The 25,960-nt window shown below is 35.5% G+C and overlaps 1 protein-coding gene across 1 annotated transcript in view; it reads right to left on the reverse strand.

Annotated features, from left to right (window-relative positions):
- DST (dystonin) overlaps nt 1–25,960 on the reverse strand; it is a 515,142-nt gene that overhangs the window by 148,989 nt on the left and 340,193 nt on the right. Inside the window, exons 15-35 of the mRNA XM_012558529.2 lie at nt 24,787–24,880; nt 24,336–24,490; nt 23,330–23,792; nt 23,118–23,246; nt 22,886–22,963; nt 22,647–22,808; nt 22,451–22,555; nt 19,770–19,865; nt 19,020–19,145; nt 18,284–18,436; nt 17,923–18,077; nt 17,447–17,573; nt 16,788–16,971; nt 15,784–15,941; nt 14,889–15,067; nt 14,294–14,432; nt 13,290–13,483; nt 11,848–12,010; nt 11,069–11,152; nt 10,243–10,350; nt 9,784–9,882 (exon numbers count right to left, since the gene is read on the reverse strand). Of these exons, the coding sequence (XP_012413983.1) occupies nt 9,784–9,882; nt 10,243–10,350; nt 11,069–11,152; nt 11,848–12,010; nt 13,290–13,483; nt 14,294–14,432; nt 14,889–15,067; nt 15,784–15,941; nt 16,788–16,971; nt 17,447–17,573; nt 17,923–18,077; nt 18,284–18,436; nt 19,020–19,145; nt 19,770–19,865; nt 22,451–22,555; nt 22,647–22,808; nt 22,886–22,963; nt 23,118–23,246; nt 23,330–23,792; nt 24,336–24,490; nt 24,787–24,880 (3,151 nt within the window). The remainder of the gene's footprint in view (nt 1–9,783; nt 9,883–10,242; nt 10,351–11,068; nt 11,153–11,847; nt 12,011–13,289; nt 13,484–14,293; nt 14,433–14,888; nt 15,068–15,783; nt 15,942–16,787; nt 16,972–17,446; nt 17,574–17,922; nt 18,078–18,283; nt 18,437–19,019; nt 19,146–19,769; nt 19,866–22,450; nt 22,556–22,646; nt 22,809–22,885; nt 22,964–23,117; nt 23,247–23,329; nt 23,793–24,335; nt 24,491–24,786; nt 24,881–25,960) is intronic.

A 25,960-nucleotide genomic window follows, 5' to 3' on the forward strand; every position in this document is an offset into this window, starting at 1 on the left:
AGAATGTAAACATGTTCTTTTTATCACACAGTTTACTGAGACATTTTATTCATTCACTTAACCATGTGTATCATGTCGCATAGCAGATGTACTTCCAAAATGTTTATGCTGGCAAAGAAAGCTGTGACATTCTTTAATGATCAGTCTAACCTCCCAGCTGTCCCATCAATATGACAAGTAAAAAAACTCAACTTTATTCATGAAGCACTAGAAGATCTTCGAATTGCTGCCTTTGCATTAGCACTACAATCATGATTGTCTTGGGAAGATTATCAATGTAAAGCTGAACGAATAAAGAATGTCTACATACATATAAAAATTACAGAGTGGAAAAAAAAATCCTTCCCCCTCCTCCAGCACACAATACTTTCATAATGTTAGCTTTTAATTCCAAAGTCTTAAGCAGAAACAAGAAATGAGAGCAAACATTTTAATATGTAAAGAGGTTCACTATATACAGAAAGACTCAAAACTTCTCCATTTTTCGAGGCAATCTGCAACACACAGCCTTATGAAGGTGGGAACAAATTGACGTCTTTCTCTTCGTTTTCATGGTGTTTTGGAAATCCTCTTTCAGTGAGTGCAATGTAGCACTTGAAGGCACAGTGGTAAGAGCTGGGCTGCTAACCAAAATGTCGGCAGTTCAAATTCACCAGCCGCTCCTTGGAAACCCTATGGGGCAGGTCTACTCTGTCCTATAGGGTCACTATGAGGCAGAATTGACTTGATGGCAACAGGCTTTTTTTTTTTTTTTTTAACATCAGGCTGGATCTACTTAGGGATGAACAGAATTCTGAAGAAATGATGCAGTGACTTTGGTGGAGCTCGTCAATCTTATCCCATACTCCAGTTTCATTTCAGTGTGGGCAAGATTAAAAAAACTAACCGCAAAGCTAAATGGAACCATTTTTAGGTAGTTAATCTTTTGCTATTTTTAATTTAAAAATTATTTTCTCTTCATAGCAGTCAGCAATTTCCTACCCTCAAGAAAGAAACAGTATTTCAAGGATGTTACATAATTACTAGACCATATAGTTAATTAATACAATCATACTTTGGACAGATTGCATAACTAGACAGTATTGCCCCCTACACAAAGTTATTTAAACAGTAGGAGAGCTGTTCTATTATGAAGAATAGTAGAGGCTGGAAATTCCTGTCATCAAGGGTTCAGACACTTCTAAGAGTTTAAGCCCTGTGTGAAAATCAAAATCAGCTTTTTCTAAGGCTTCTTTATATGTCAATTTTCTCTTTGTTTGGGGACATATTATATTTCTGGCATATGACTTTTGATCTTTGAGTTTCATAGCAATGAGAGTATCTATAATACCTACTTGGAGAGCCTCTTCAACTGACAACCTGGAGTGAACTTGTGGCTCTATCAGCCCCCCTGTCAAGTACTGAAATTCCAAACATCGGATTCCCATATCCTTACTTATGATATTTGCATTCACAGCTTCCACCACAGACATCACTTTGTTAGTAACTGGATGGCCAATCCCTGTGATTACTAAATCACACTGTCGCAGCTGCTGGGCAAACCCCTCATCAACTAGGCCTTTATGCAAAGCTTCGGCCACCTGATACTTTTTGCCAGTAAAAGGATCAATTATCCCCCCTGTACTAACCTGGGCTTCAAGGCACCTGAGAGCAGTAATCCGGTCAACCAAATTTCTACGGGAGGCCTTTAGTACAGAGATCCTTTCCCCGCTAGCAGTCAGCCAATACCCTGCAATTGGACTATGCAAATCCTTCTTGGGAACTAGCCGGCTCATCAAAGAATCAGCGAGTTCTGTAAGTGTGATGAGGCCTTCCTGATACTTTTTGACCAAGGCTTTGTCAACTATTCTCTGCTCTATAGCCTCATCAATATTAAACTGTAATCCTGTTTTAGAATCAATCAGCATATGAGAAGGATGCCCATTGGACTCAAAAAATGTGGCTTCTTTCCACTGATACTGCTGCCCTGAAAGCTCAAGATATGTACTCTTTTCTATTAGGCTTCTCTGGAAAGCCTCATATGCGGTCAGTTCTGCTCCTGTTTTAACATCTACTACAGAAATTTTATGAGTTTTCTCTACATTGAGATTGGAAATGTTCTTCTCCCCAAATGGAAACAGAAAGCACTGGCAATCTACATCAAATACACACATCCGTAGTAATTCTGAGTAATACAGAGCTTGCTTGTTGTTGGGATTAGGAAACACTCTTGTGTTGCTTGATGGCTCGTGTAAAAATTGTAAAATGGCATTATTTAACAAGCCCTGCTGCACAGCAATTTCTGGAGGAATGCGGATGCCTCTCACAGGGTCAATGATGCCCCCACTGGCAATCTGGGCCTCCAAGATATGTTTACCTTTTTGTCTGTCAAGCATTCTATTTTCCATAGCTTGAAATACTGACAATGTCTTAGAAGAATATGAATATCCCAGGACTGCCTTCTCTGCCTCAAGGAGCCTAATCTTGAATTCAGGGTCAACAACTCCTTTAAGGACTGCATCTTCAACAGAGTATGTCTGACCTGAAATGGGATCAATTATAAAACCTGTTGCAGCCTGAGCTTCTAAGAATGCTAACGCCATCATTTTATCTATTATGAATTTCTTGGCTGCCGAGGCAAACGAAATTTTTTCTTTGGTAGATTCTAGGTAAAGCCCTGCAATTGAGGTGGCTTTCATCAAAAACTTGCTAAGAGTTTTCTGAACTTCTTCAACAGTCTTAAGACCGAGTCGTAACTGCTCAATTGTTCTCACGTCCAGAAGCTTAGCTTCAACCAACTGCCTGGCAGTCACAGCGTGCCGGAGCCCCTGAAATTTAAATTCATCATCCCTAACTGAACACGCGTGATCTCCATCAAAGTTCTGTAAAGTCTCTGGTTCTAAGCCTTTCTTAAGAAAATCTCTCTTGACTCCACTAGATGCTCTGGACCCATCAAGCATCCATTCTTCAGCACTGAGAACTGGGTTCTTTTCTTGTTTTAATGTTGTGAATCCCGCGTGCATATCATGTTGCTTGTTCTTAGCTATCTGTAATGGGAATTTATAAGACATTAAAAGTCACCTAAGAACACTGTCATTTTACACATTCTCAATTCAAGCATAATTCCTATAATAATAGATGATAGAAGAAAAATTTCAAACCTAGGAGAATTCAGAAATACAATTTTGAGAGTCTAAAGTTTACTTTAGGTAACAAAGGTATTAAAATGATATGTTTTAAAAGGTTGAGATGAAATTTAGCCACAGAACGTATTAGAAATTAAAGTTAACTGCTTGGTTCTTCTAGCTTTTTATGGTCATGTTTTTCTAAATATAAATTCCAACAGGTATAACAGAACACCTATTACATCTGTGTGTTTAATCTCAAACATTTAAAAATTAAAGAATAATAATTTATAATAAAGATTCAAGATGCTAAAAAAAATCATAGCATTTTTTTTTTCTGTCAGAATTATAGCCAGACACCTTCAAGACAGATTTAAAAAAAAAAAATGAGGAGTGAAAGGAAACAAGAAAAGGAGAAACTTGGCATGAGGTAGCTAATAAGGTCTCAGAACACATAGTATACCTCTAAGGATGTCAAAAGCTTCACCAATTCCACTTCACATTTGTCATCTTGATACCTAACATTAGGTGGTCGGGAATCGTGCAGGGCTTGATCTCTTATCTTCTCTATCTCTGACAGTCTTGTAATAGGATTTGTCTCACCAAAAGTTATCTCTAATTCGGTGCTTGTTTGAGAAAAATACTCAGAGTAACACTGCTGGCTTTTCTGGACTTCTTCTGGTATTTGTTCAACAACTCGATTTTGCCATTTTTCTTCCAATTGCTGTGGTTCTTGAGCCCATCTCAACAGAGGCGATCTGTCCCTTGGGTGAAGTTGCCCCGTGATCCCAGAAGGGAGCTCTCCAGAGTGTTGATACTCCTTCACTGTCATCTCAAACTCTGGTTTGAAGGTACAGTCTTTGGCTGTGTTCTTTTTTTGGATTTCACACTGGAGCAAAATCAACTGATGTTCATGCTCCTTTATCTGTTGATTCATTTTTTGCTTCAGGTTTTCAACTTCATGTTTCCGAGCCATCAGCTCACCCTCAAGTTTCCGACATTTTTGGTAATGATTTGCTTCCACATTCTGCCCTTTTTGTATTTGCTCACAATATTGTTGAAGCTGTCTTTCAAGTTCTTTAATATTTGTTTCACAAACCTTAGCATTCTCTTGCGCTCTGCAGTTTTCTTGCTGAAGAGACACAAAGTCAAGTTTAATGCCTGAAATGTCATTTTCAGTGATGACCTTGGAGTCCATTAATTTTTCCATCTTTTTCCGAAACTCCTCTGCTGAGCGTTTGAATTTATCAGATTCTTCCTGAAACATAACCATCTTTTTGTGTGTCATCTGCTCCTCTATAGTCTTCAGGTGTAGCTCATTTTGTACCCTTTTCAGCCTGTGATTTAACTCTTGCACCTGAGCTTCCTGTAACTGTACTTTCTGCTCTCCTAGTCTCTTTTCCTCTTTGGAAGCATTCAGCTCAGCATTCAGATTTCTAACCTCTTTCTCAGTATTCTGTATGATAATATTCTGCTGGTCACACTTTCGCTTAAATTCACTAACTAAATTTTGACTTTTGGCCAGGTCATCTTCTAGGCATTTAATTTTCCTATGGAAATCCTGTTCTGTTTTTGTCTGTTTATGCAAGTGTTCATTTGTATTACGTAGCTGCTCTTTAAAACCATCTGCCTGAATTTTCAGCGCTTCACATCTTTGCTGGATAGCTTGTTTCTCTACAACTACATTCTCTGACTCAGCCTGAATTCTCTGCATCATTAATTTGGTTTCATTATTCTGCCTAGTCAGCTCTTCCACTTTTTGTTTTAGCATTTCTGCACATTCATTGCTTTTCTCCAATTCTTCATTAAGCTTTTGGATTTTATCACTGTTTTCTTCTTCAGCTTTAATATTTTGAAGCAACTGCTCGTGGCTTTTCTCAAACTGTTCTTTTAGGTGATCTGATTTTCTCTGGCAGACTCGTGCTCTTTCATTAGAAAATTCCTTCTCATCCTGAAAAGAACTGATTTGTGAATTTAAATGTTGAATATTCCTCTCAGTGATGGCATGTGTCCTAGTAATTCTGTCTACTTCTCTTTGTAGTTTACCTTTTTCCTGATGGAGAGATTCTAATTCCACCTGATAATTGTGCTTTATTTTCTTAAGATCATTAGCTTCTTGCATGACCTCTTCAGCTTTATCTGTGGTCTGATTCAACTGTCTACTAAGTTCTCTGAGCTGCTGAGAATACCCCTGCTCTACCTGATCCTTCCTTTCCAATTCCAGTTTAAGGCACTTTAGGGTGTTATTGGTTTCGTCTAGTTTTTCTTTCAGCAAATGAGCCTTTTCCTCAGATGATGTCTTCTCAAGCTGGAGGGCATTCAGTTCATACTTCAGTTCTCTCATGTCTTTTGCAGCCTTTCTGTTGGCAACCATTAGTTCATCTACCTGCTGTTTGAGTTCTGCTTTATGTTTGTCATGCTCTGTCTGAAGACCTGCACTAGTTGGCAATCCATTTTCTCGAAATGGATACTGGATTTCTGTTATTTTTCTTCTTGCTTCCAATTCAATTTTCTGTTTTTCCTTCAGCTGTTTCTCTGCTACCTGCTTTTGAAATTCAAGGTCCTTTTCCATCTGCTTTATCAGCTTTAAGAGTTCTTCCTCGCTGTCTTTCTTCCTTTTTAACTCGTCTATTAACTTATTTTTTTGTTGCTCCAAGTCATTAAGGCTTGAATCTTTCCTTTTAAGATGATCTTCCAGAGTTCTCCTTGTAGAAGTGTTCTTCTCTAACTGATTCCGGAAATTGAGGAGGTTTTCTTCCACAGCTGCTCTTTTGGCCTCGGCCTCCAATGTGAGCTGCCTCACCCGCTCCAGCTCCCGTTCCGCGGCTTCCTTATCTCTCACTATGGTCTCGAGTTCCCTGCGATACTTCTTGCCTTCGCTTTCAGCTCTTATTTTCTGCAGAGCAATATCTTCTACGTTCCTCTGCTGCTTTCTCAATTCATTTTCTGCAGCCTCCTTGATCTTCGGAAGTTCTTCCTCTACTCGGGACTTTTGTTTCTTTAGTTCCGCTATCATTTTTTCCAATTCACTTATCTTTCCTGTGAGTTTGCTATTCTCAATCATTGTTGCCTTCTGACGCTGAAGCAGATCTGAATATGCCCCATGTTCAGAAGTCTCCTTACACCTTTTAATCTACAAGAGATGTTTTGAAAGTGTCAAACCTGTTCTACTCAAATTCATCTTACAAAATCTGAAGCAGTGTTCATAAAAGTAGTTACAAAACCAAGTGAACCCAAAGGCAGAACAAGCACCACCACCACCACCACCACCTTCTTCTGAGAGGAAGCTTCAAAAAGTCAACAGTAGAAGACAAAAAAACCTCCATGACAGGTTTTTTGAACTGAAGAATCTTTGTCTCTCAGGAATAATTTTATTTAAAAAATTAGCAAGCTGAGGATTCTACAGCAAGAAGAGGCCTTACAAAACATATAGCATGACCCCAACCTTTTACAGATGAAAAAATTGAGGTGCAAATTCACACAATGGGTTAGTTACAAAGCAGGAACTAAAACTCTCACAATACTGCTCTTTCTACGCTCACACGCCACTTAGCTCTACAAGCCAAGAAGAGTATACGACATACAGGAACCACATGATACTAAAGAATTTAGATTTTAGTATCAGTCCCAATGAAATTCAAGATGATATTTATGCTCCGCTGTTTTATGGTTAAAAAAACAAAATACAGACTTTTGGAACAGGGAGCCAAATCAGAGAATAATACTTAACACAGGAGAAAATTTACATGAAAAATGTATAATTCTAAAGTCAACTTCCTTACTTTCTTGTAGGTGCCATATCATGACAATTTTAATAATCAGAATTGCTAATGCAAAGGCAGCTGCAGTCCCTGGTGTTTTAGAAAAGATGTGCTTCTTGCATATACTCACAGATTTTGTTGCTGTTGTTAATCACATGCCTCCTATGAATCCACTTTGACAAGTACCTTTAGACACTCCATAAATAAAGATATGTGTTAACTAGAACCGCTTTATTAAACACACTTAGGGACTCAGCCCTAGTGTACAGAATGAAACAAAGAAAATGTTTTTTTACTCTATTGATGATACAGAATCAGTCTCAGCTGGGAGGAATTATACATTACCTTGACTACAGAACTACATGATCATGGTTAGTTTTTAATTACAATTTAATTTTCCTTTATTAATATCATAATGTTGTTAGTTTCATGTTATCAACTCAAAATCATCACAATCAGAAACAATTTAAACGGGAATAGAGAAAGTATTCTAGAAAGTAGAGTTTTTTCATTGAGAAGCTCTGTAGAATTTTAAGAATCTAATTTCTATTATAGACCATACATCTTCTTTAGCTTCCTCTAATTGCTTGACCCCCAGTAAGTTTTATAAGAATTTCAGCTGTTCTCTTTGCTAACCTAAATATGGTTTTTTACCAAGAACTCATACAGAAACAAATCTCATCATAGTCCCTATTTTCTTTATTTTATTATCAGCAACAACACTTAGTGACACTGAAGCATTTTATCTGTTCAGATATCAAGTTTTCAATATTTTACAAGTAGATGATTTCTAAGAGGGTCTTATATTTCAGTTCCTTATCAATGCTCCGTTAAAACTTAGCTTTTGCTAAGAAGTTCTGAGCCTTTATTTTTTCTTGGTCATGTTCTAAGGTTAAAATATATATACATATATACACACACATATTCCACAGAGAAAACTTCCACTTTTTAAACCCTCAGCTACTTACAGTCATTTTAGTGATTTATTGATAATTACAAATTGTCTAGATAAGGGAACTTTTTAGAAAATACTAGAAAAAAATATGAGAACTAATTTAGTCCTGCTGCTTGATTTGCTTTCTTGTAGATCTCAAACTTATTTACATAAGAGTAACTTCCCCAGGTTTTTTAAATGTTCCCCAAAGAAAAATACTGTCCCTTTAATCTCTGCAATTAATACTTAATACATTTTGCTCTCAATATAGACTAGAGAATCTCTTTATTCCTTCTAACAGCAATTAACATACTTTACTAACATTCCTCCAAACTAATTTGGCATTACCTTTTGAATTTAACTTGCATCTTTCTGTGATTTCTTGTGTTTATTATGAAAATTCTGCTCTCAATCCAAGGTTTCTCATAGGGCATCTTCACAGATTCGGTTCCAGAAAAACTACTCTTTTGAGTCAGAAAGCGGAACTACGTATCTTTTTATAAAACATTCCATTCGTTTGATCCTTAAGTCGTAGATTTTTAATCTGGAATGTTTTCTTATTTGTCTACTTTTTAATCTAATTTAAAAAATTTATTTCTTTGAATGTTCTTTCATAAACTATACTTTTGTGATTTTTAATTCACTATAAATCTTTGGCATTTTAAAAAAGGCAAGTATAATTTATACATATTTTAGGTCTTTTGAAATATCTTTTGGTTGTATCAACTTCTAGTATTCAGCCTCATCAGATGAATTGAGCAAAGGGGCTCATATATGTACAATCATATATACACTGTAACAAAGGAAAGATCTAAATTAATTTATTTTACATCTAACCACTAAATATACAAGTAAAATGTTAAAAAAAAAATAGTGTCCCTTCATAAACGGGAAGCATGCCAATTATTCGGACAGTCACAAATATTCTGGTTCTCTTCCTTTATGAGCACAAAGGAAGCTGATTATAAAGTCTTGCAATTAGTTATGTTAGTGCTTAGTTGCAGAAAAATGTTAACTCTGAACAGACTAAAATAGTTTGCAAAAGCAGTCACATTTTTAGAAACTAAGATAGTAAGATCTATCAAAAATTTGCTACTGTTTTGGTTCATTTGTTACATAAGCAGAGTTATACTAAGTCTAATTTACCTTCACAATTTCAACAATATTCCAACTTAAAATGGCTAATGACCCATGATTTACTTACTTTAGAATTCAGCATACTATTTGTGTCTGTTGTGAGGTTAGGAATAGAAAGGATTTCAAGAGAACAAGCATAGCATAATAGCTTTAAGATTAAATACGCTAGCCTTTTATGACAATATATTTTTATAAGTAACTCCTTACTATTCCTATTTCAAAATATAATTTTAAAATGCAAAACTAAGACGGTGGAAGTCCTCTAAATTAGAATGGTAACTAAAGTGAATTTCACCTTACATACCATATATTTTTGGCAAAAATAAAAACAAGATCTAATCCCAAACAAAAAAATAATAGTCCATAATTTTCAAAAAGTAGCATTGTTCTATACAAACACCTGCTCTTTTTAAATCAATTGCTTTATGCCTCAATTCTTTGAAGATGTGAATGAATTTAAAAATGCATAAAACAAATGTCTTTTTGTAATATTTCTGGAGACATTTTAATACCATTCACTACAACTTATCCTTCAAAGAACAAATGCTGAGAGAAAGCTGTAATAAGTTCTGCCAACATTTTATAATTTAAGTAGAATCCTTTAATTAAGACATTAACCCTATCATATTAGAGTGCTAAAGTTAAAATGAATTTTTTTTGAGAGAATCCTAAAAAAAAAAAAACCTGGATTCCATTCTTTTTTCATTATAATTTTATAATTAAGAATTACTTGCATATCAGCAATGTAAATTTAGTATGAAACTTTTTTTTTATTTCGCAAGCCATACTGTAGTTTCTGCTTATATTTAGTTCCTTTTCTAGTTAGCTGTTCATAGTTAATGGTTACCTCCTCCTCTTCCAGCCTCTTCAATGAATCACCAGCAAATTTAATATACTGTGTCATGAGGGTGACCAGAGCAGTGTACCGGGTCCTTAGGTCCATGAACTACAAGTAAAAAAATAATAATAAAAACAACTTCCAGTTGCCTTGATGAATTAAATGAGTTTTGAATAATAATTATAATGTTAACTAGGCTTTGAGACAGTAAAGCACACAACTCTCCAGCTACAAATGGTAACAGGATAGGAATGAGCTTATTACTGTTGTGCAAACCACATTAAATAACAAATGCCTTCTAAATTGAATCAAGAAGTACATAGAGTTTGCTCTGGGATTAATAACTGATTTTGAATAAAAATTGTAAATGGGTTTTTTTCCCTCCCTATCCCCCTCTTTCCATCTCCATCCCCTCCCCTTCTCCCTAGTTTTCTTTCTCTTTCTCTCTCTCTCTCATACTTTTATTACCTCTTGAATAATGAGATCTGCTGAGCTCTGCATTCTTCGGCGCTTCACTGGAGATTTTTGTTGTGAATCTACCATGGCTCGGTAGGTCATTGTTTGTAATTCGTAGTCCTGTATAAAGCAGTCAATGAGATTAAATTAATTCAAGCAAACTGCTAAAACTTGGTTCTATAGTGATTCAACACAGAGAATTAGAGCTTAGCCTAGTTTCAGTGAAAAACTTTAAAGAAAGTATTACAAAACTGCATTTTAGGAATCCACCCAATCCTGGAGATGTTTCCAAGGTGATGATAAAATCAGAAACTTTTAGAGTGGTCAGAAAAGTTTCCAAGTCTATTTGGAAATTCATGGAAACATTTTCTTACGACTTTCTAATTATAGTCACCCTCCCTTTCCCTAGCTAGATAAGGGAACTGTAGATCTGGACGGCTAAAGCTGAAAAGTCACTAACAATGAGTTCAAAAAGCATGAGAAATGTTCCCTAAGTTAGAAACCAGAAGATCTTCCATGGAATATTCTAGCAAAGTTGAGAGGAAAACACAGAAAAAAAGGAATGGAGACCAATTTCAGAGCTATGTATTTATTCTGGACTGTGTGGGTATGAGTAGGGGGAAGGAGAGGGAGAATGAATGAATGAACTAGGGGCTGCCACATGACTCAGATTTCACACAGAATTATAGATTAAATGTCAAAGAAAGTTCAAATGAGGATTCTCTCTTTTTACTTTTTATCAGAGATGAAAGACTTGTAAATGCTTTAATGTAATGCTTTACACTGTAGAATCAAATACCTGAATGTTAAATTTAATACAACACTCCAATCTTCTTACCTTCACTGTAGTTGAGTACTGTTCTGCGTATTTTTGACACTCATCCATTTTGCTCTGTTTCATTTCTATTTCAGATACCAGCATCTATAAATACACACAGTTTAGAAGAAAAAGGACACAGAGTTCTATGCTATTCTATTACCTACTTGAGATGCTTAGAAGTAAGGAATATCCACATCATTTAACAGTATAGCTTCTTGGTCCTTTGAACTTAATATTTTATTTGCCTTATTGGTAAATGACAAACTTCCAGATTAAGCCACTCATGGGATTTCCAAAGCAGAAATTATTACACTCCACAGGAATTATACAAAAGCAGACTTGAAGTCCTTGGCCCCCCACCAACTCCTGATCAAAACAGAGCTAGAACTTACTGGCCCCTAAAGATGGAACACAAATCTCAAGGTATTCAACTCTCTGTCAGATGTGGCTGTTTAATTTTCTACTACTAACCATTTTTTTCAATTTAGGGTCCCACAAAACTATTATAGACAATAAAGTATCAAAGAGATTTTCATACCTATGATTAAATGATCTTTAGGAATTTGAAAATTGTTCCTTACTCCCTATGTTTTCAAAAGTAACTTCTAAGAAATCAAAATAAGTGATTATGCAGATTTCAGTTGCAGGATTTTAATATTTGTGACTTACTCTTCACCTTTATCCACGTAATTGCTGACTTTTTCTCTTAACACGGGAAAGGAATCATTAACAAAGCTGAGGCTTATGACCAACCAAATGCAAATACAACCTTAGTACAAGGAATTGCTGTTACATACCTTCTGTTGATTCAACTGTGTAGCTAGGGTTTTACTATTCTCAGGCTGATTTTCCTGAATCTTTCTCTGAGTAGTTTCAACTTGCCGGATCCAATCATCTAAAGGGTGGTAGGTATCTCTGTAGTACTTCAGAGATTTGCCAATGCCTTCTAAGTCTCGTAGCCTAAGAAAATAATAAAAGAATCATCATTATTTCCAACAATAGCCAATAAGAGGGTGGAGAGTGAACAGAAGAAGAGACAAAACAACCGTACTACAATGCAATAAGCACAGCAACAGGTGTATGTACAAAAAATTAAAAGTTGCTCCATACCGACATTGGGTTGAATATAAACATTTTGCCCTTGGATCCAATTTATGCAACTTAGTGGTATTGATTATTCTAGGGACAGTGCAAGAGCCTAAAGCTAGAAAGCAGGAAAACAGGAAACTTAACCTTAATTATTACTAGTCAGCATGTCCTGAATAGCCAAGACTTGCATCAAATGGAAGTTCAACTTGAAGTAATGACAAGGTAGTTCAGTGAATCCATAAGCTGTGACTGAATACCTCAGTTTCTATGATTTTAAAACTGACACATTAAACCTATTTATCATGTATTTTACAAAGATGAGAAAAGGTATATTTAAACTTAATTTTACTTCTCAAGAATGGCACTATATCATAGAACCATTTTATTTTTATTAACCCACCCACCACTGCCAGGGAGTCAATTCTGACTCATAGCGACCCTACAGGACAGAATAGAACTGCCCCATAGAGTTTCCAAGGCTATAAATCTTTATGGAAGTCAACTGCTACATCTTCTTCCCAAGGAGTGGCTGGTAGGTTCCAACCGCTGACCTTTTGGTTAGCAGCCAAGCACTTTAATCACTGTGTCACCAGGGCTCATGTTTTTATTAACATAAACATGAAAATGAATGAGAAAGGATATTATTCTGTTTCTTTTCAGATGAGCCCTAAAACCATCCCATTTCTTTTTACTTTTTTGTTTTAATCTCTGGGTGGATAATTTTTAGTTTCTTTTATTTTCAATTAAAATGAACATCAGGTTATATCAATTTCTTTATATATCTTATGTATAGTACAGATTGTTACAGACAGCCCTATAAAATGCATGACCCATGCTCTTACTAAGTCAGTCATTTGAATATTAAGTTAGTAATAATTAGAGAATTACACTGTTTTTCCTTCCAAAAAAGCAAATAGTCTAACTATACAAATGCCAGAACAGATCCATAGTTTTACTAACACAGAATTGAAAAATACGTATTTTGAAGTTGAATGTCTTGCTGAAGACCACCTGGTAAGAAAGAAATATAATTAGGTAGAGCTCTTAAAATTAACAGAATTAACTATGGAAGTAAAAACAAAAAAACAGATTTTACCCTGTATACACAGAGATTAAATCTGTGCTAAAACTGCGCATAAAGTATACTAACCTGTTATCAATCTGAACATGAACATTTTGCCATCTTTCCACTAATTGATCTGCTTTTTCTTTGTGCCAGTCAAAATCAAGGTCTCGTTCTTTATATGTTTTAAACATTTCATCACTGATGGTTTTAGCTTTCTGCAACTCATCCTCTAATGCATGGAATACCTCTCTCTTTTCATCTACTTCAGATCTCCATTGCTAAAATACATTAATTGGTAAAAGTTATAAAAATATGTCAACCAATTACTGGGTAAGCGTATTATTTACCTAAGTCTACCACTTATTCCCAAATAACTGGTATAAAATACACATTAAGGAAAGAATATCTTTCATAAATAAAAATATTATACAGAGTTGAAGCTTATGAAATTACCAACATTTGACTGTACTCCGATCTAAAAAAAAAAGACTATTTCATAAAGTTTGACCTACTATAATTTGCATATCCTTAGAATAAATAAAATATATTCCATAAGTGATGCTACCTTGTCAAGCAAAAGTCTTTTTTCTCATCATTTTTTAAAATCTACTAAATCCCATTGTTAAAAAATGAATACATGCATTAAAAATCACTGAGATAACTTCCCAACTGATTTAAATAGGTTTACTCAGTGCTTTATATGTAGAAATATAAATATAGATGAGTACAATTTCCAACCTTTATCTTTTCTTAGATTAACACTTCTACTTACCACCTTGATTTTTTAACACAACTACCTTTTAGCAAGTGAATCTATTACAAAGAATTTAATGTTAGCTTCAATGCCAATTGCTGCCAACACGAATTGACTATCAACAGTTACTGTCAAAAGGAACAAACTTCAAAATGAGACCTCTCCTTAAAGGTATTTACAGGAAACTGTGATATTACAGAGATACGAAACAGAATAAATGTAAGTACATTGAAAGTAAGATATTTAATGCTTGACATCTGAAGATCTGAGCTTCCTGCTAGAAAAACACTTTTACAATATGATCTTGAAAAATAACCAAAAGTAAGACTCAAACCTTTAAAGTACTTATTAGATTCTCAATATTATTCTTGTCAGCTGTAACTGCTTCTTCTTCACACAGTTTAGTTTCATAGAGTTTTACAAGGGCTTCTGCAGCTTGAGTGTTTTTTAACACCAAGTTAACAGTTTTCAACCTAAAAAAAGGGAGATTAAACAACAGCCTCATGTTAGGTAATTTTTTTTTCCTATAATGCATTTATCCCTGAAACACCATTATGACACATGACATTTGCACGGTCTTCATTTTGGAACACTCTCTTCTTAACAGACATGTGCCCCCACCCATGCCCTGCCCACAAGCAGAATTTAGCAAGGGATTTCAACATAAGATGGTCTTCTTTTAAACTATGTTTAGTCCATGCTTGAGTGGAAAATTCTGTAGGTTGTAACATGTGAGCTACCAAAACTACAGGCAAAGTGTAGGAAGATAATACACTGTGCCCTAATCTCTGAGGCACATTCCCCTTCAGCACTAAGAAGCATCATAAAGCCACAGAAATACTTAACATATTTCTTATTAATGCAAAATCAGATTTAATGCTTATATTAATAAGAATGAATCTTTTAAAAAATAAAAAGCAGTTACATACTTATCTATGTAGGTGCAAGACATAGAATAGACTTGGTTCATGTTCTGAATGACCACACTGAGCTCAGATCGTAAGGTAGGAACTGATGGCGAGGTTGCTGCCTGACTGAAAAATTCTTCACATTTATTTGTGATTGTTCCCAAATCATCTTTAAGTCGCTCCAGCTCTTTCTTTAGTTTCTATAAAATGAAGAAAAACATAGATATTAGGCTAACATCCCACATGGAGTATCTTTCTTAAAACAGTTTAAAAACACACATTTTTACATTATGATCACTGACATAAAAATCTACATATTCTTTACTTTTCTTTATCAAAGTAAACTAAATCATGGGATTGAAGTTTCATGACCAATAATTCCCTCACTGCCCATTCATCTCCTTAAGCCCAAATATCTAACACTGAAGGTTATCAACAAATGTATAATGAGAAACCATTATAGCCTCCATCACAATAGGTGGGAGGGTACAAGTTCCTGTGTTTACCTGAGTCAGAGGCAGAACACCTGAATTACAGAATCATTGTTTACAATCAGTAATAAATAATCAGACCTCCCAAAGTGACCACTATGCAAAGTTGAACATATAAGAAGTCATGGGAGTTGACACTTAAGGTCATTAAACCAAAACCAAACCAGCTGCCACTGAGTCAATTCCAACTCATGGTGACTTCACGTGTTTCAGAGTAGAGCTGTGCGCCAGAGGGTTTTCAACAGCTGTAATCTTTTGGAAATCTGAAAGGCCCTTCTTCTGAGGCACCTCTGGATGGACTCGAACCATCAACCCTTTGGTTAGTAGCCAACCGCTTAACCATTTGTGCCTCCCGGGAGACCCCTAAGGTCTTTAAGAGAGTAACTTATCTTATTTTTTTTCCCCAACACATTTATAAATCTCACCTCCTGCTCTGTAATCCTGAACACACTTTCATGCAAATCATCTCTTTCCAGTGGAGTTCGGATCTGTCTGATCAACCGATCTTCACAGTTCTCTAATCTAAGTCTAATGTTTCGAACTTCAGAGATGTAGAGATTATAAACTGATTCCTCTTGCTCCTCTGTGAAAGTAAACATAATGTTTAGAAAATATCTTCTATCTTTTGGATACTCTTGGTCATGTTTTAATATGGCAGTTTTACAACAACAAAGATGATATAGTTAGCCAAACTTACGTTACCTGTTATCATCACAAACCCATTCTAACGACATAAATCCTAAAATCAAGGACATCACAATTTAAGGAAGTGTTAATAAAATTTCCTAATGCTATCTGACATACCAATTTCTGATTTACAATATGTAAAAAAGTTACGTGTTGCTCTATTTTCTGTTCTCAATAATGTGAACTTTATTAGTTTTAGATTAATACTAAAAATCAAATATAAAATTCTTAAAAATGAAAGGTAGATCAAGACTGTTAATGTGTAAGATTTTAAAAGATACAATATTGTTAATAAAATTTTGGTCTCTAAGTAACATCAACAGACTTCAGAATAAAATTTATATTTGATGAAAGGTAACTAGACACATCTTTTGCTTTAACCTCATATAAAATTCGAGTTTGATATATTGGAAAATAACTAAATCTTTTATGAAACCTAAGAATTATCATGCTGAACATTATACTGCAAAGCCATAAAAATGTGGAAAATGTAGATGCAGCAAGAATTCATTATTTGTCATACTATTTAATGGTGCACCTTTTTATCAATTCATCATTTTGGAATAAAGTATCCTTCCTTGCATGTTTCGACCTCAAACATGCATTTAATGTTCCAGCAACTGTGTCTATGTATCACAGGCTGAGGGACATAATACACCTAAGACTGAGAGTCCCACTAAGAGCATAATGCAGCCTGTACGAAATACCTAGAGGGAAAAAAACAGGGATTTTCAAGCATTACCTCTTTCTGCAGATTTAAGAAGTTCTTGATAATACTGCTTACAAACATTAACCTCCTTTTCCAGCTGTGTTATATCTGAGCCTGAAAATACTTGGGATTCCTGGCTATCTTCCAGGAAATCTTCAAAACGAGATTGTAGATTACTCAGGACTTGCTGATGTTCACCAGGTAACATTGTCTTTATCTACAGAAGACCAAAGATCCACACAGTTAAGTGATTATAGTCCAAAGACTTAAGTTTACATGGGACAGATCTCAGTTTGGTCTCTTGGCATATATTAGTTTATACTAAAAGTCATAAACAGAAGAATCATTGGAAATTTAATTTTCTTTTACATTAATAATTTTAGGCTTTAAAAGACAAGGAAAATCAAGTCTATAAAATTCAGTAAAGGAAACTAAACTACATGTATTTCTTCATGTCAAACACTATGTTTTGTCTCCTTATCAGAATGTAAGCACTGAATGAAATCCATGACCTAAGATTTCCTCACTTCTCCCAAAGTGCCTTGCATATGGCAGGCATATAACAAAAATTTATCAAATGAATGAATATTAGCATCAATCTACTGGGCTCCATCCTCTTCTAGAGCAGACACAAACTCAACCCCACTCATGACAAGGTGCCCTAGGGGGTTGATGTGTAGCCACATACTTACTGAAGCCACATTACTAGCTCGAATTCTATCAATTTCATTGATAAGATAATGCCAGGATACTACACTCTTCATGTTTATGTGGGACTCATGCCAGAGAGTCAGGACATTTTGATACTGTTGCTCAATTCTGAAATATGTAAAAGAAAACACAGATTAAGCGCATTTTCATTCCCTCTGAAACATGTTACAATATATCATATTTACTACAGCCTTCTGATCAACCCTGTGGGTCTCTGATAAAGTATTTATTGTTTCTTTAACCTTAAAAACCAGTTGCCATCAAGTAAATTCTGACTCATGGCGACCCCATTTGTGTCAGAGCAGAACTGTGTTCCACAGGGTTTTCAATGGCTACGATTTTTCAGAAGTAGATTGACAAACGTTTCTTCCTATGTACCTCTGAACCACCTTGGTAGCCAAGCACTTAAAAAAGCCACCCAAAACCAGCTTTATGCTCTTAGCTACCGCATACAAACCTGTTTGCAAAGTCAACTGCTTCTTTGTTTGGTGGAGGAACTGTGAAGCACACAGACGGGACCATAGCCTCATTCCCAGTAGGGCTAATAACCTTCCATTTAGCGCGATGAGAATTATTTGCCAATACACATTCATCATCTTTGAAAATAGTTATCTGGTTTCAAATGAAGAACAGAAGAACCAAATGAAGTCACCGTTAACTAATTTTTTTCCATACCCTATCTTAGGATTTGTGTGTGTGTGTGTTTTATTTTTTGAGGTGGAAAGACTTTTTACTACTAACAAGCAATATGATCCCATTTTATATATATATATATGAATAATGACAGAAACTGGTTTGTTTCTAAGAGTTACAAGTACCTCAATTTGTCTGTAGTCACAGATAGCTTTGATCGGAATAGAAGTTTTGAGTGGACAGTCAGGATTCCTTGGCTTCAGCTGAATTATTGTTTTTGCTCTCCCCATCAGGCTTGCTACTGTGCTTTTATACTGCAAAAGTTCTTCTTTCTCTTCCTAAGAAATAATGAAGATGGATTTTAAAACATGCAAGACCTGTACCCTCCATTCCCTCAGGGCGTTATACAAATGAAATTTTGTCAGAGAAGCCTTCCCTGACTAGCGGGTCTGAACTTTTAACACCTGCCTATAGCGCCTCCCCCTTCCCTTGTTTTTTTGTTTGTTTTCTCTTTAGCATCTACAACTATTTAACACAGTATACGTTTTTTACTTATTTATCATGTTTATTATCTATTTCCCCCTCTAACACGTAAGCACCACAAAGACAGGAATGCTTGTCTGTTTTGCTCTGTATCTCCAATACCTAAAACAGTGCCTGGCATATAAAAAGGCCTTAATAAGTATTTGTAGAATGAATGAATGAACACAAAAAATCGAACACCACTTAAAATATCAAGGCAAATATAAACATTTTTGTTGTATTTGTTACCAAAATACAAAAACTGAGTATTTAAATGCTTGATTGAATGAAGTGGAAATATCAAAAGGACAATAAAGTTCTGTATACATTAAAAATATAGTAAAAACACTAATCACTATTATACATTACTGGTTAAAGCATAGGTTTTTGTACTAGTACCATTGATTCCTGAACAAGGTCTTCGAGCTTGTGAATGCTGCTTGATCTATCACAACTGTACTTTCGCTGAATGGCATCTTTTAGATTCCGTAAGTAATCAGTAGCTTCTTTGGCATCACTGAAAAACTAAGGAAAGACAAAACCTGGCAGTTAAAGTACTTTAAATGTTAGTAAGGCACAGTGTTGCCAAGTTCAAGTGTTATGGCACAGTGTGTATCACTCATAAGTGAGAACAGAATAAAAGCACAAGATAACACAATAATCATATCCTTCCTTGAACCAAACAATGACTCTTGAACTTTGGATGATTATGAATTAGTATTAAGTGTCCAAAGTTTATTTCTATACTGTGTTTTGGTTGAAGGTCTGTTTTACTTCAGGGTACAAATAATTTTTAAATAGAGATGAACTTTCAAGAATACTTCTGAAGAAAACTTCTGAAGAATAGAAAAAAAGAGTTCATTTCATTGACTGACTTATCTATAATGAAAACATTTCCTTAATAAAACACACATCTGTAAAGACTTTCTGACATTTTAAGAGGTTTTTAGAGTATTCCTTCATACAATGTTTCAGTGTGTCCTATGGGACGTGAAATAATCCTTATATCCTACAAAGAAAATATTTGTTTATCTTACATCCACATTACATTTATGTTTCTGTATCTTAATACTAAATCATGAACACATTCTCTGCAAGACATTCAACATCACAAAATAACCTATTGAAGCTGCAATTTTATTTACATACCTCAAAATATGTAGTGTTCTCCTTTATGTGCTGCTCCACACACTGGCAGAGCTGTAAGATCCAGCTCCACTGTGTCTGCATTGCCGCTCTGTAGGCCTTAAAGATAAAACATAGCCATCATAACTGGCTGCAGAATCATGAGATGTGCATGCAACGATACTCTTGATGCTTTTAAAGAATAGATGATGTAGTTGTTTTAACAGAATAAGACTTGAAAATGAGAGCAGAAATCTAATCTAGGAGCTCTCACTTGCACAAAGCCAGTCCTAAAGTTTAAAAATGAATGTTTAAATTAGTTTAGGAGACTTTTCAATTTTTTTAAATGTTCAAATTTCTTTAGATTTCTTCTTAAAATATACCAACTCTGGCTAGTTTTACATGATGAAGTACTTAAAATTTGAAATGGATGCAAGCAATCCCTCTCATTTAGAAAACCAACTCTTTAATCCATTCCATCCCAACCCACACACCTACTTTGTGGAATCCTCAAATATACTTTCTTGCATGAGACCTTCCCTTCATCTTTCCTTTCTCTGAATTTTTATATTACTACGTCATAAAAGACACCTTCGGACACAGAAATATATAATTCTGTAGTTTCTGTCTTTGTTTTTGATTCTAAAACTAGGCCAGAGGCTCTTCAAGGAAGGAAAAAACATTTATGTACTTTGTTGTTTTTGCCAGGAAAAGATGGGGGGAGGGGAAGAGTAAGAGAAGGGAGTTTGTGTTCCCATATCAGTGTAATTCTGGGTATAGTCTATGTATTCTATAACAAAAATATTTGTTTGCTTCGATTTTTATTTAATACAAAGTCTATCATTCATGAGTGTAAAAATTAGAGAAACATGTAAAACACCTTTTTACATTTAATGTGAAATTCACTGGCTTCCAGCAGGGGGCACTCCAGATGCTTTCATGACTATCCTAACAAGACCTGTAACTTTTCTCCTTGGTTTGGAAAAACTCATTCCTGTTGTGTTATGTTCAGGCAGGCCTTCTGGGTGGAATGTATAACGCAGCATTGAAAATCTGGCAACATATCATGATCACATTATCTGCTCTATCAAATTAACCTACTTTGAGTAAACTGGCAATAAAAGACAAATTATTGTGCACTGCTAGATTATTAGTTTCTTTTTTCATTATAAAATATGAAATAGTGTTGATAATTAACCAAATATTATCCATTTATCCACACAAGATACTGGATAGGGCCAAGGGGATCATAAAGATGAGTAAGGTTTAATTTTATCCCTAGGGCAAGAAACTTATAGTTAATTATAATTACTAACATTTCTACATAAAAGTGATCAGGTTCACATTCAAATTTTCCATTCCCATCAAAATTCTTAACCTGTAATCATACTTCCTTAAAGCTTTCATCTCTCTACCCTGAGAAGTATTCTATTTTTAGTCTATCTAGACCCTTGATTATTCTAATTTCCTTTCCCTACTCTTGTATGTCTTTAACATTTGCATACGGCATCTCATAAGGACGGACAGCCACATGTTATACAAAAGAAGGTCAAACATAACATTCTCAAAACTCTTCCTCATGAGGCCTAGAATTTTATTAATCTTTTGTGTCATGACTCCCATGAACAGACTATCAGATTCTTTTCCTCAACTCTGATAATTTAAAGCATGTCGCTTTTTAAGCAGAGCGTTAATTTTTCCGTCTGGCAATATATCACATCTGTCTACGTTTGACACTCCTCACCCTCTTAGGTAAACCCCTGCCACATTTCACATTTAGAAAGTCACCAACTCTGTCTAGCATACGTATCAGGCCTAAAAACCAAACTCACCACCACCAGATGGGCGGTCTGACAAGTTCCTTCCCAATTCTCCACTTCTGTATTTGAAACATAGTTACAAAACAGAGGTCCCTGGATAATGGTTTGTCCTCATCTACTAACCTAAAGGTTGGTGGTTCAAACCCCCCCGTATAAGAAAGGCCTGGTGATCTGCTTCCATAAAGATTACAGCCAAGAAAACCCTATGGAGCAGTTCTACTCTGTAACACACACGCTTGCCATGAGTCGGAATCAATTCAACGGCAACAGGTTTGGGTTTTTTGGGTGTTTTAAAATTTCAAATATGTACTCTACACTATGAGGCCTTGCCAGGATGCTGTCCCAACACACCTACAAAAATAGGTCATAAATAAAATTATTAAATAAAATAGTAACAGCTGATACTTCTTGAGAGCATACTATGTACCAAGCACTGTATTAAGTAGTAAGCATTCATTGTTTTTTCTCATTGTCACCACAACCCTCTTGGTTAGAAGCAATTTCTCCCACTTTCGGTAGAAAAATGAGGGTTAGTGAGATTATTTCATTTTCCAAAAGTCACACGGTCAGAAATAAGTAAAATGTCAAAGCTTGTAAAAGCAAGGCCCTTTGTCTCTACAACAACACATCTACTCCTCAGCCACAGGAGTTGACGGGGAGTTGACAAAGATAACTTTATTCCAAGTGATGGGTGACATATTAGGAAACAATAAAACTGAAGCCAACAATCAGTATGACTTACCAAAAACGATTATTTTTGAAATTAGCCAGACTGTAATAAAACTGTCACAGTTTGTATTTTTCTATTTATCAGCAATAAAAGAATCTGAAGGGTAATAATCAAATGTCAATATTCAATCGCAATTGCTAAACTTTCTGACTTACCTCAATAGTTAACCGGGCTGGGTGATTTTCCAGAAGCAGCTGCTCTGCTATGTCCTGAACTGATTTAATATTTTCTTCCTTTTGATCAAGTTCTCTCATTAATTCCTAATTTAAGAAAGAAAAAAAGAAGTATGTGAGAAAAAGATTGAAGCCTGAAATACAACTTCAGCATTCAAATTACAAAGGTTGTACTTACAGCATGGTAATCTTTTTTCCGAGATATGTTGGTATTTCTTTCACTCCAGTCATAAGCAACTTCCTCCTCCTCTTTTTCATTCAACCAAATAAGTTCATTAGTTGCCCGAGTTACAAAATTATGAAGTGTATCAAGGTGTCGTTCTTGATTTCTGGATGTATTCTTTATAAGGAAAATCATTATAAGAATCATGTCTTTGCCAAACAGAGATAAGGGAAACGGAAGGTTAAAAAACTTACCAAGAGTTTTGCATACTGACTCTCTAATTTGTGCAACTTCTCTGCATAAGTTAGTTTAAGAGGTGCTGTCATTTGGATCTATAAAAAATATGGGGTAAAAAGATAGCAAGGTTAGGAATCGTAAGGAATTCTGAGTCACACTTAATGTATCTAATATTGAGTTACAGGATCTTTACAGAGCAAAACAACAGTAAGCTAAAATAAAATCTATACAGATTTTAAACTCACATACCTCACTAAGTTTAGCTTCTTTAAGGCTAGATTCAAATTCTTCAATAGCTCGGTGAACATTTTTATGGTTTTCTAAATGGCTTTCAACACTTGGCAAATCTGATCCCCATTCAGTATGGTCCAGTTGCACCTTTAAACAGCAAAATACCAGGTTCAAAAAGACACTGATAGAAATAAAGGCTGAAACTATCAGGTAAAGTAAACATCTCTTACCTGCATTTCATCCACCCAATTCAAAAGGTCCTGAACAAATTTCATGTTTACTTCCTCTTCTGTTAAATTCTGATCCAGCAAAGAAGACTTTAGAAGGGGTTTTCGGATCTGCATCAACTTGAGAGTTTGCAATGAATTTGTCTCTACTCCTGAGTGGAAATTTGGAACTAATCCTGATGCGAAACCAGGTGTATAAGCCGGAGTGACGGATGGAGTCAGGCAGGAAGTCAGGCCTGAGGACAGGCCTGAAGTCACACTGGAAGATGTCAGGGAAGGCGGTAAACTCTGGGTCAGCCCTGCGTTCAGACTGGGGTTTAAGGTCTGTGCAAATCCTGAGTTTAAACTTTGAGTGATTCCTGATATCATGAGCTTCGTCTGTTCTGTCGTCAGCAGGCGTCCTTTACTATACACTGAAGAACATTCATTCCTTAAGGCCAAAATTTCATCACGGAGTTTTGCTACCCTGAAAATAAAATTAAAAGGGATAAGGTATAAAAGGCACACTTCTTATACTTTCTCTTTTTCAAATGTCACACATGAACATTTTAAGTGCAAATATATTATTACAGTATTATACATATCATAAAACATCATTTTTTCTATCACTGATCTCTAAAGAAGAAATACCAACTTTATACACCAAAATATGCCAGAATTAACACAACATGTATTTTCCACTGAAAAGAGCATAAAAGAATATTTCATAAAATTGTCACATTTATATTCCTATCATTACTGTTGTTGTTAGTTGCCATCAAGTTGATTCCGACTCATGGCGACCCGATGTGTGCAGAGAACTGCTCCATAGGATTTTCAAGGCTATGACCTTTCAGAAGATCGCCAGCCCTGTCTTCCGAGGTGCCTCTGGGTAGGCACAAACTGAGGTGCCTTTCAGCTAGTAATGCAGCCCTTAACCATTTGTGCCTCCCAGGGACTCCTATCCCTACCATCAGTGCCCATGAAATGGTTATACTAAAGCACAGGTATGAATAAGTGACACTCTTACCTTTGTACTAACTGATCTGACTGGTAATATTTTCCATCAATAAGAATCTGTACATCAATTACATGTTGGCGTAGAACGTTCTCACATTCAAGTACATATCCGGCAATTTCTGCTTCATTCTGGAACTGCAGCCCTGACTCTAACCTTTTAGAATCCTGTATTTAAAAAAATGAGAAACTGAATATTAACTCTGTGAAACAAGTTGCAAAACTAGCCTCAAATATAAAACTCCAAATACTGGAACAGAAGCCCAGTTGAGGTTTCTTTGTTTTCCCTTTATTCTCGCTGTCCCTCAAGAGAACAAACATCAGTAATAATCTTCAACAAAATTTAAATTTCAGATGAGAAGATATACTAAGAATCTACCAAATGTTATGCAAAAATGTTAGTTCATCCAAATGCACACTGACCCCCTCTACCGTAATCTCAACAGCTCCTAAAGTTAACTTACAGACTGGAGGGCATTTCGGGCAAGTATCAATTTGTCTTCACAGATGACACTGTCCCTCTGAACTCGGCTGGCAATCTGCTGCAACATTTCCAACCTAAAAGAAGGGACAAAATACAATAAAGCCTCTCCCTTTGAAGTTGCACAGTTCACATCCCTGTAAAACACTGCCCACCAAAAGAAAGACACAATTGACTCAATACCTGTGTCCATCAAGGGATTCATTGCCGAAGCTAATGCAAGACTTGATCAGCGTTGGACCACAATTAACTGAGAGAAAATTTTCATTTGAATCAAGACTGGTTCGAGTGCTAGTAGTGTTACTAAACACAGAATCACTGCTGTGGTAACTGTAACTACTACCGTGCATTTTTATTCCTGAAACAATGTTCTTTCTTCGACCATTAAACATAGACTAAAAAGTAGAAAGTCTGCAAAAGGCACAACTTCTAACAGTGATAGGTGACAGCTGAATGTTACAGCTTTAACGGCTCCTTAAATATGCTTCAACATGCATATTCAACACGCAGCAAATGATATGCTGATAACTATTCAAAAGAATCTCGCCTAAAGCCACAGGTTTGCTAGCTGAGGTTTGCCTTTTGTAGCCTGCATTAAAACTGTACAAGTATGGACAGAGTACCTGATTGGGGTGTCACTAAAGAAGATATGCCAAATATTTTCACCAAGAGTCATCCAACTGCAACCACCTAAAAAACAACTCAGATGCCTCACAGAGGCCCAGATACTATAGAAAAGACTATTCTGGTAATACCAATCATCAGCTAAAAGAACCCTAACACTCAATTATACCCTGTATACTGGAAAGGGCCAGGTCTGTACTGTATAACATCAGGCTAAAAGCTAGCACTTATCAAGTGCTTATAACCAAGGACTCTGATGAGAAACAAAGTACATTTGTTACTTATTAAATTAACTGAAAAAGAATCCATTTACCTTTCTTTATAAGACCTGCTCTCCGTAATCTTATTTCTAACCATACTATAGTTACTTGTGTTCTTTAAAGCCAAAGTGTTAAGTAGAATATTGTTGCAATCTTATAAATTTAACCTGTTTGCACTTGTTTTTCCTTTCTGATCTGCCTGGTAATATTTTCCATCAATAACAATCTGTACATCGATTACATGCTGGCATAAAAAGTTTCCACGTTCAAGTA

The sequence above is a fragment of the Trichechus manatus genome, unplaced genomic scaffold (genome assembly GCF_000243295.1).
Source record: "Trichechus manatus latirostris isolate Lorelei unplaced genomic scaffold, TriManLat1.0 scaffold00172, whole genome shotgun sequence".
Classification (NCBI taxonomy): domain Eukaryota; kingdom Metazoa; phylum Chordata; class Mammalia; order Sirenia; family Trichechidae; genus Trichechus; species Trichechus manatus.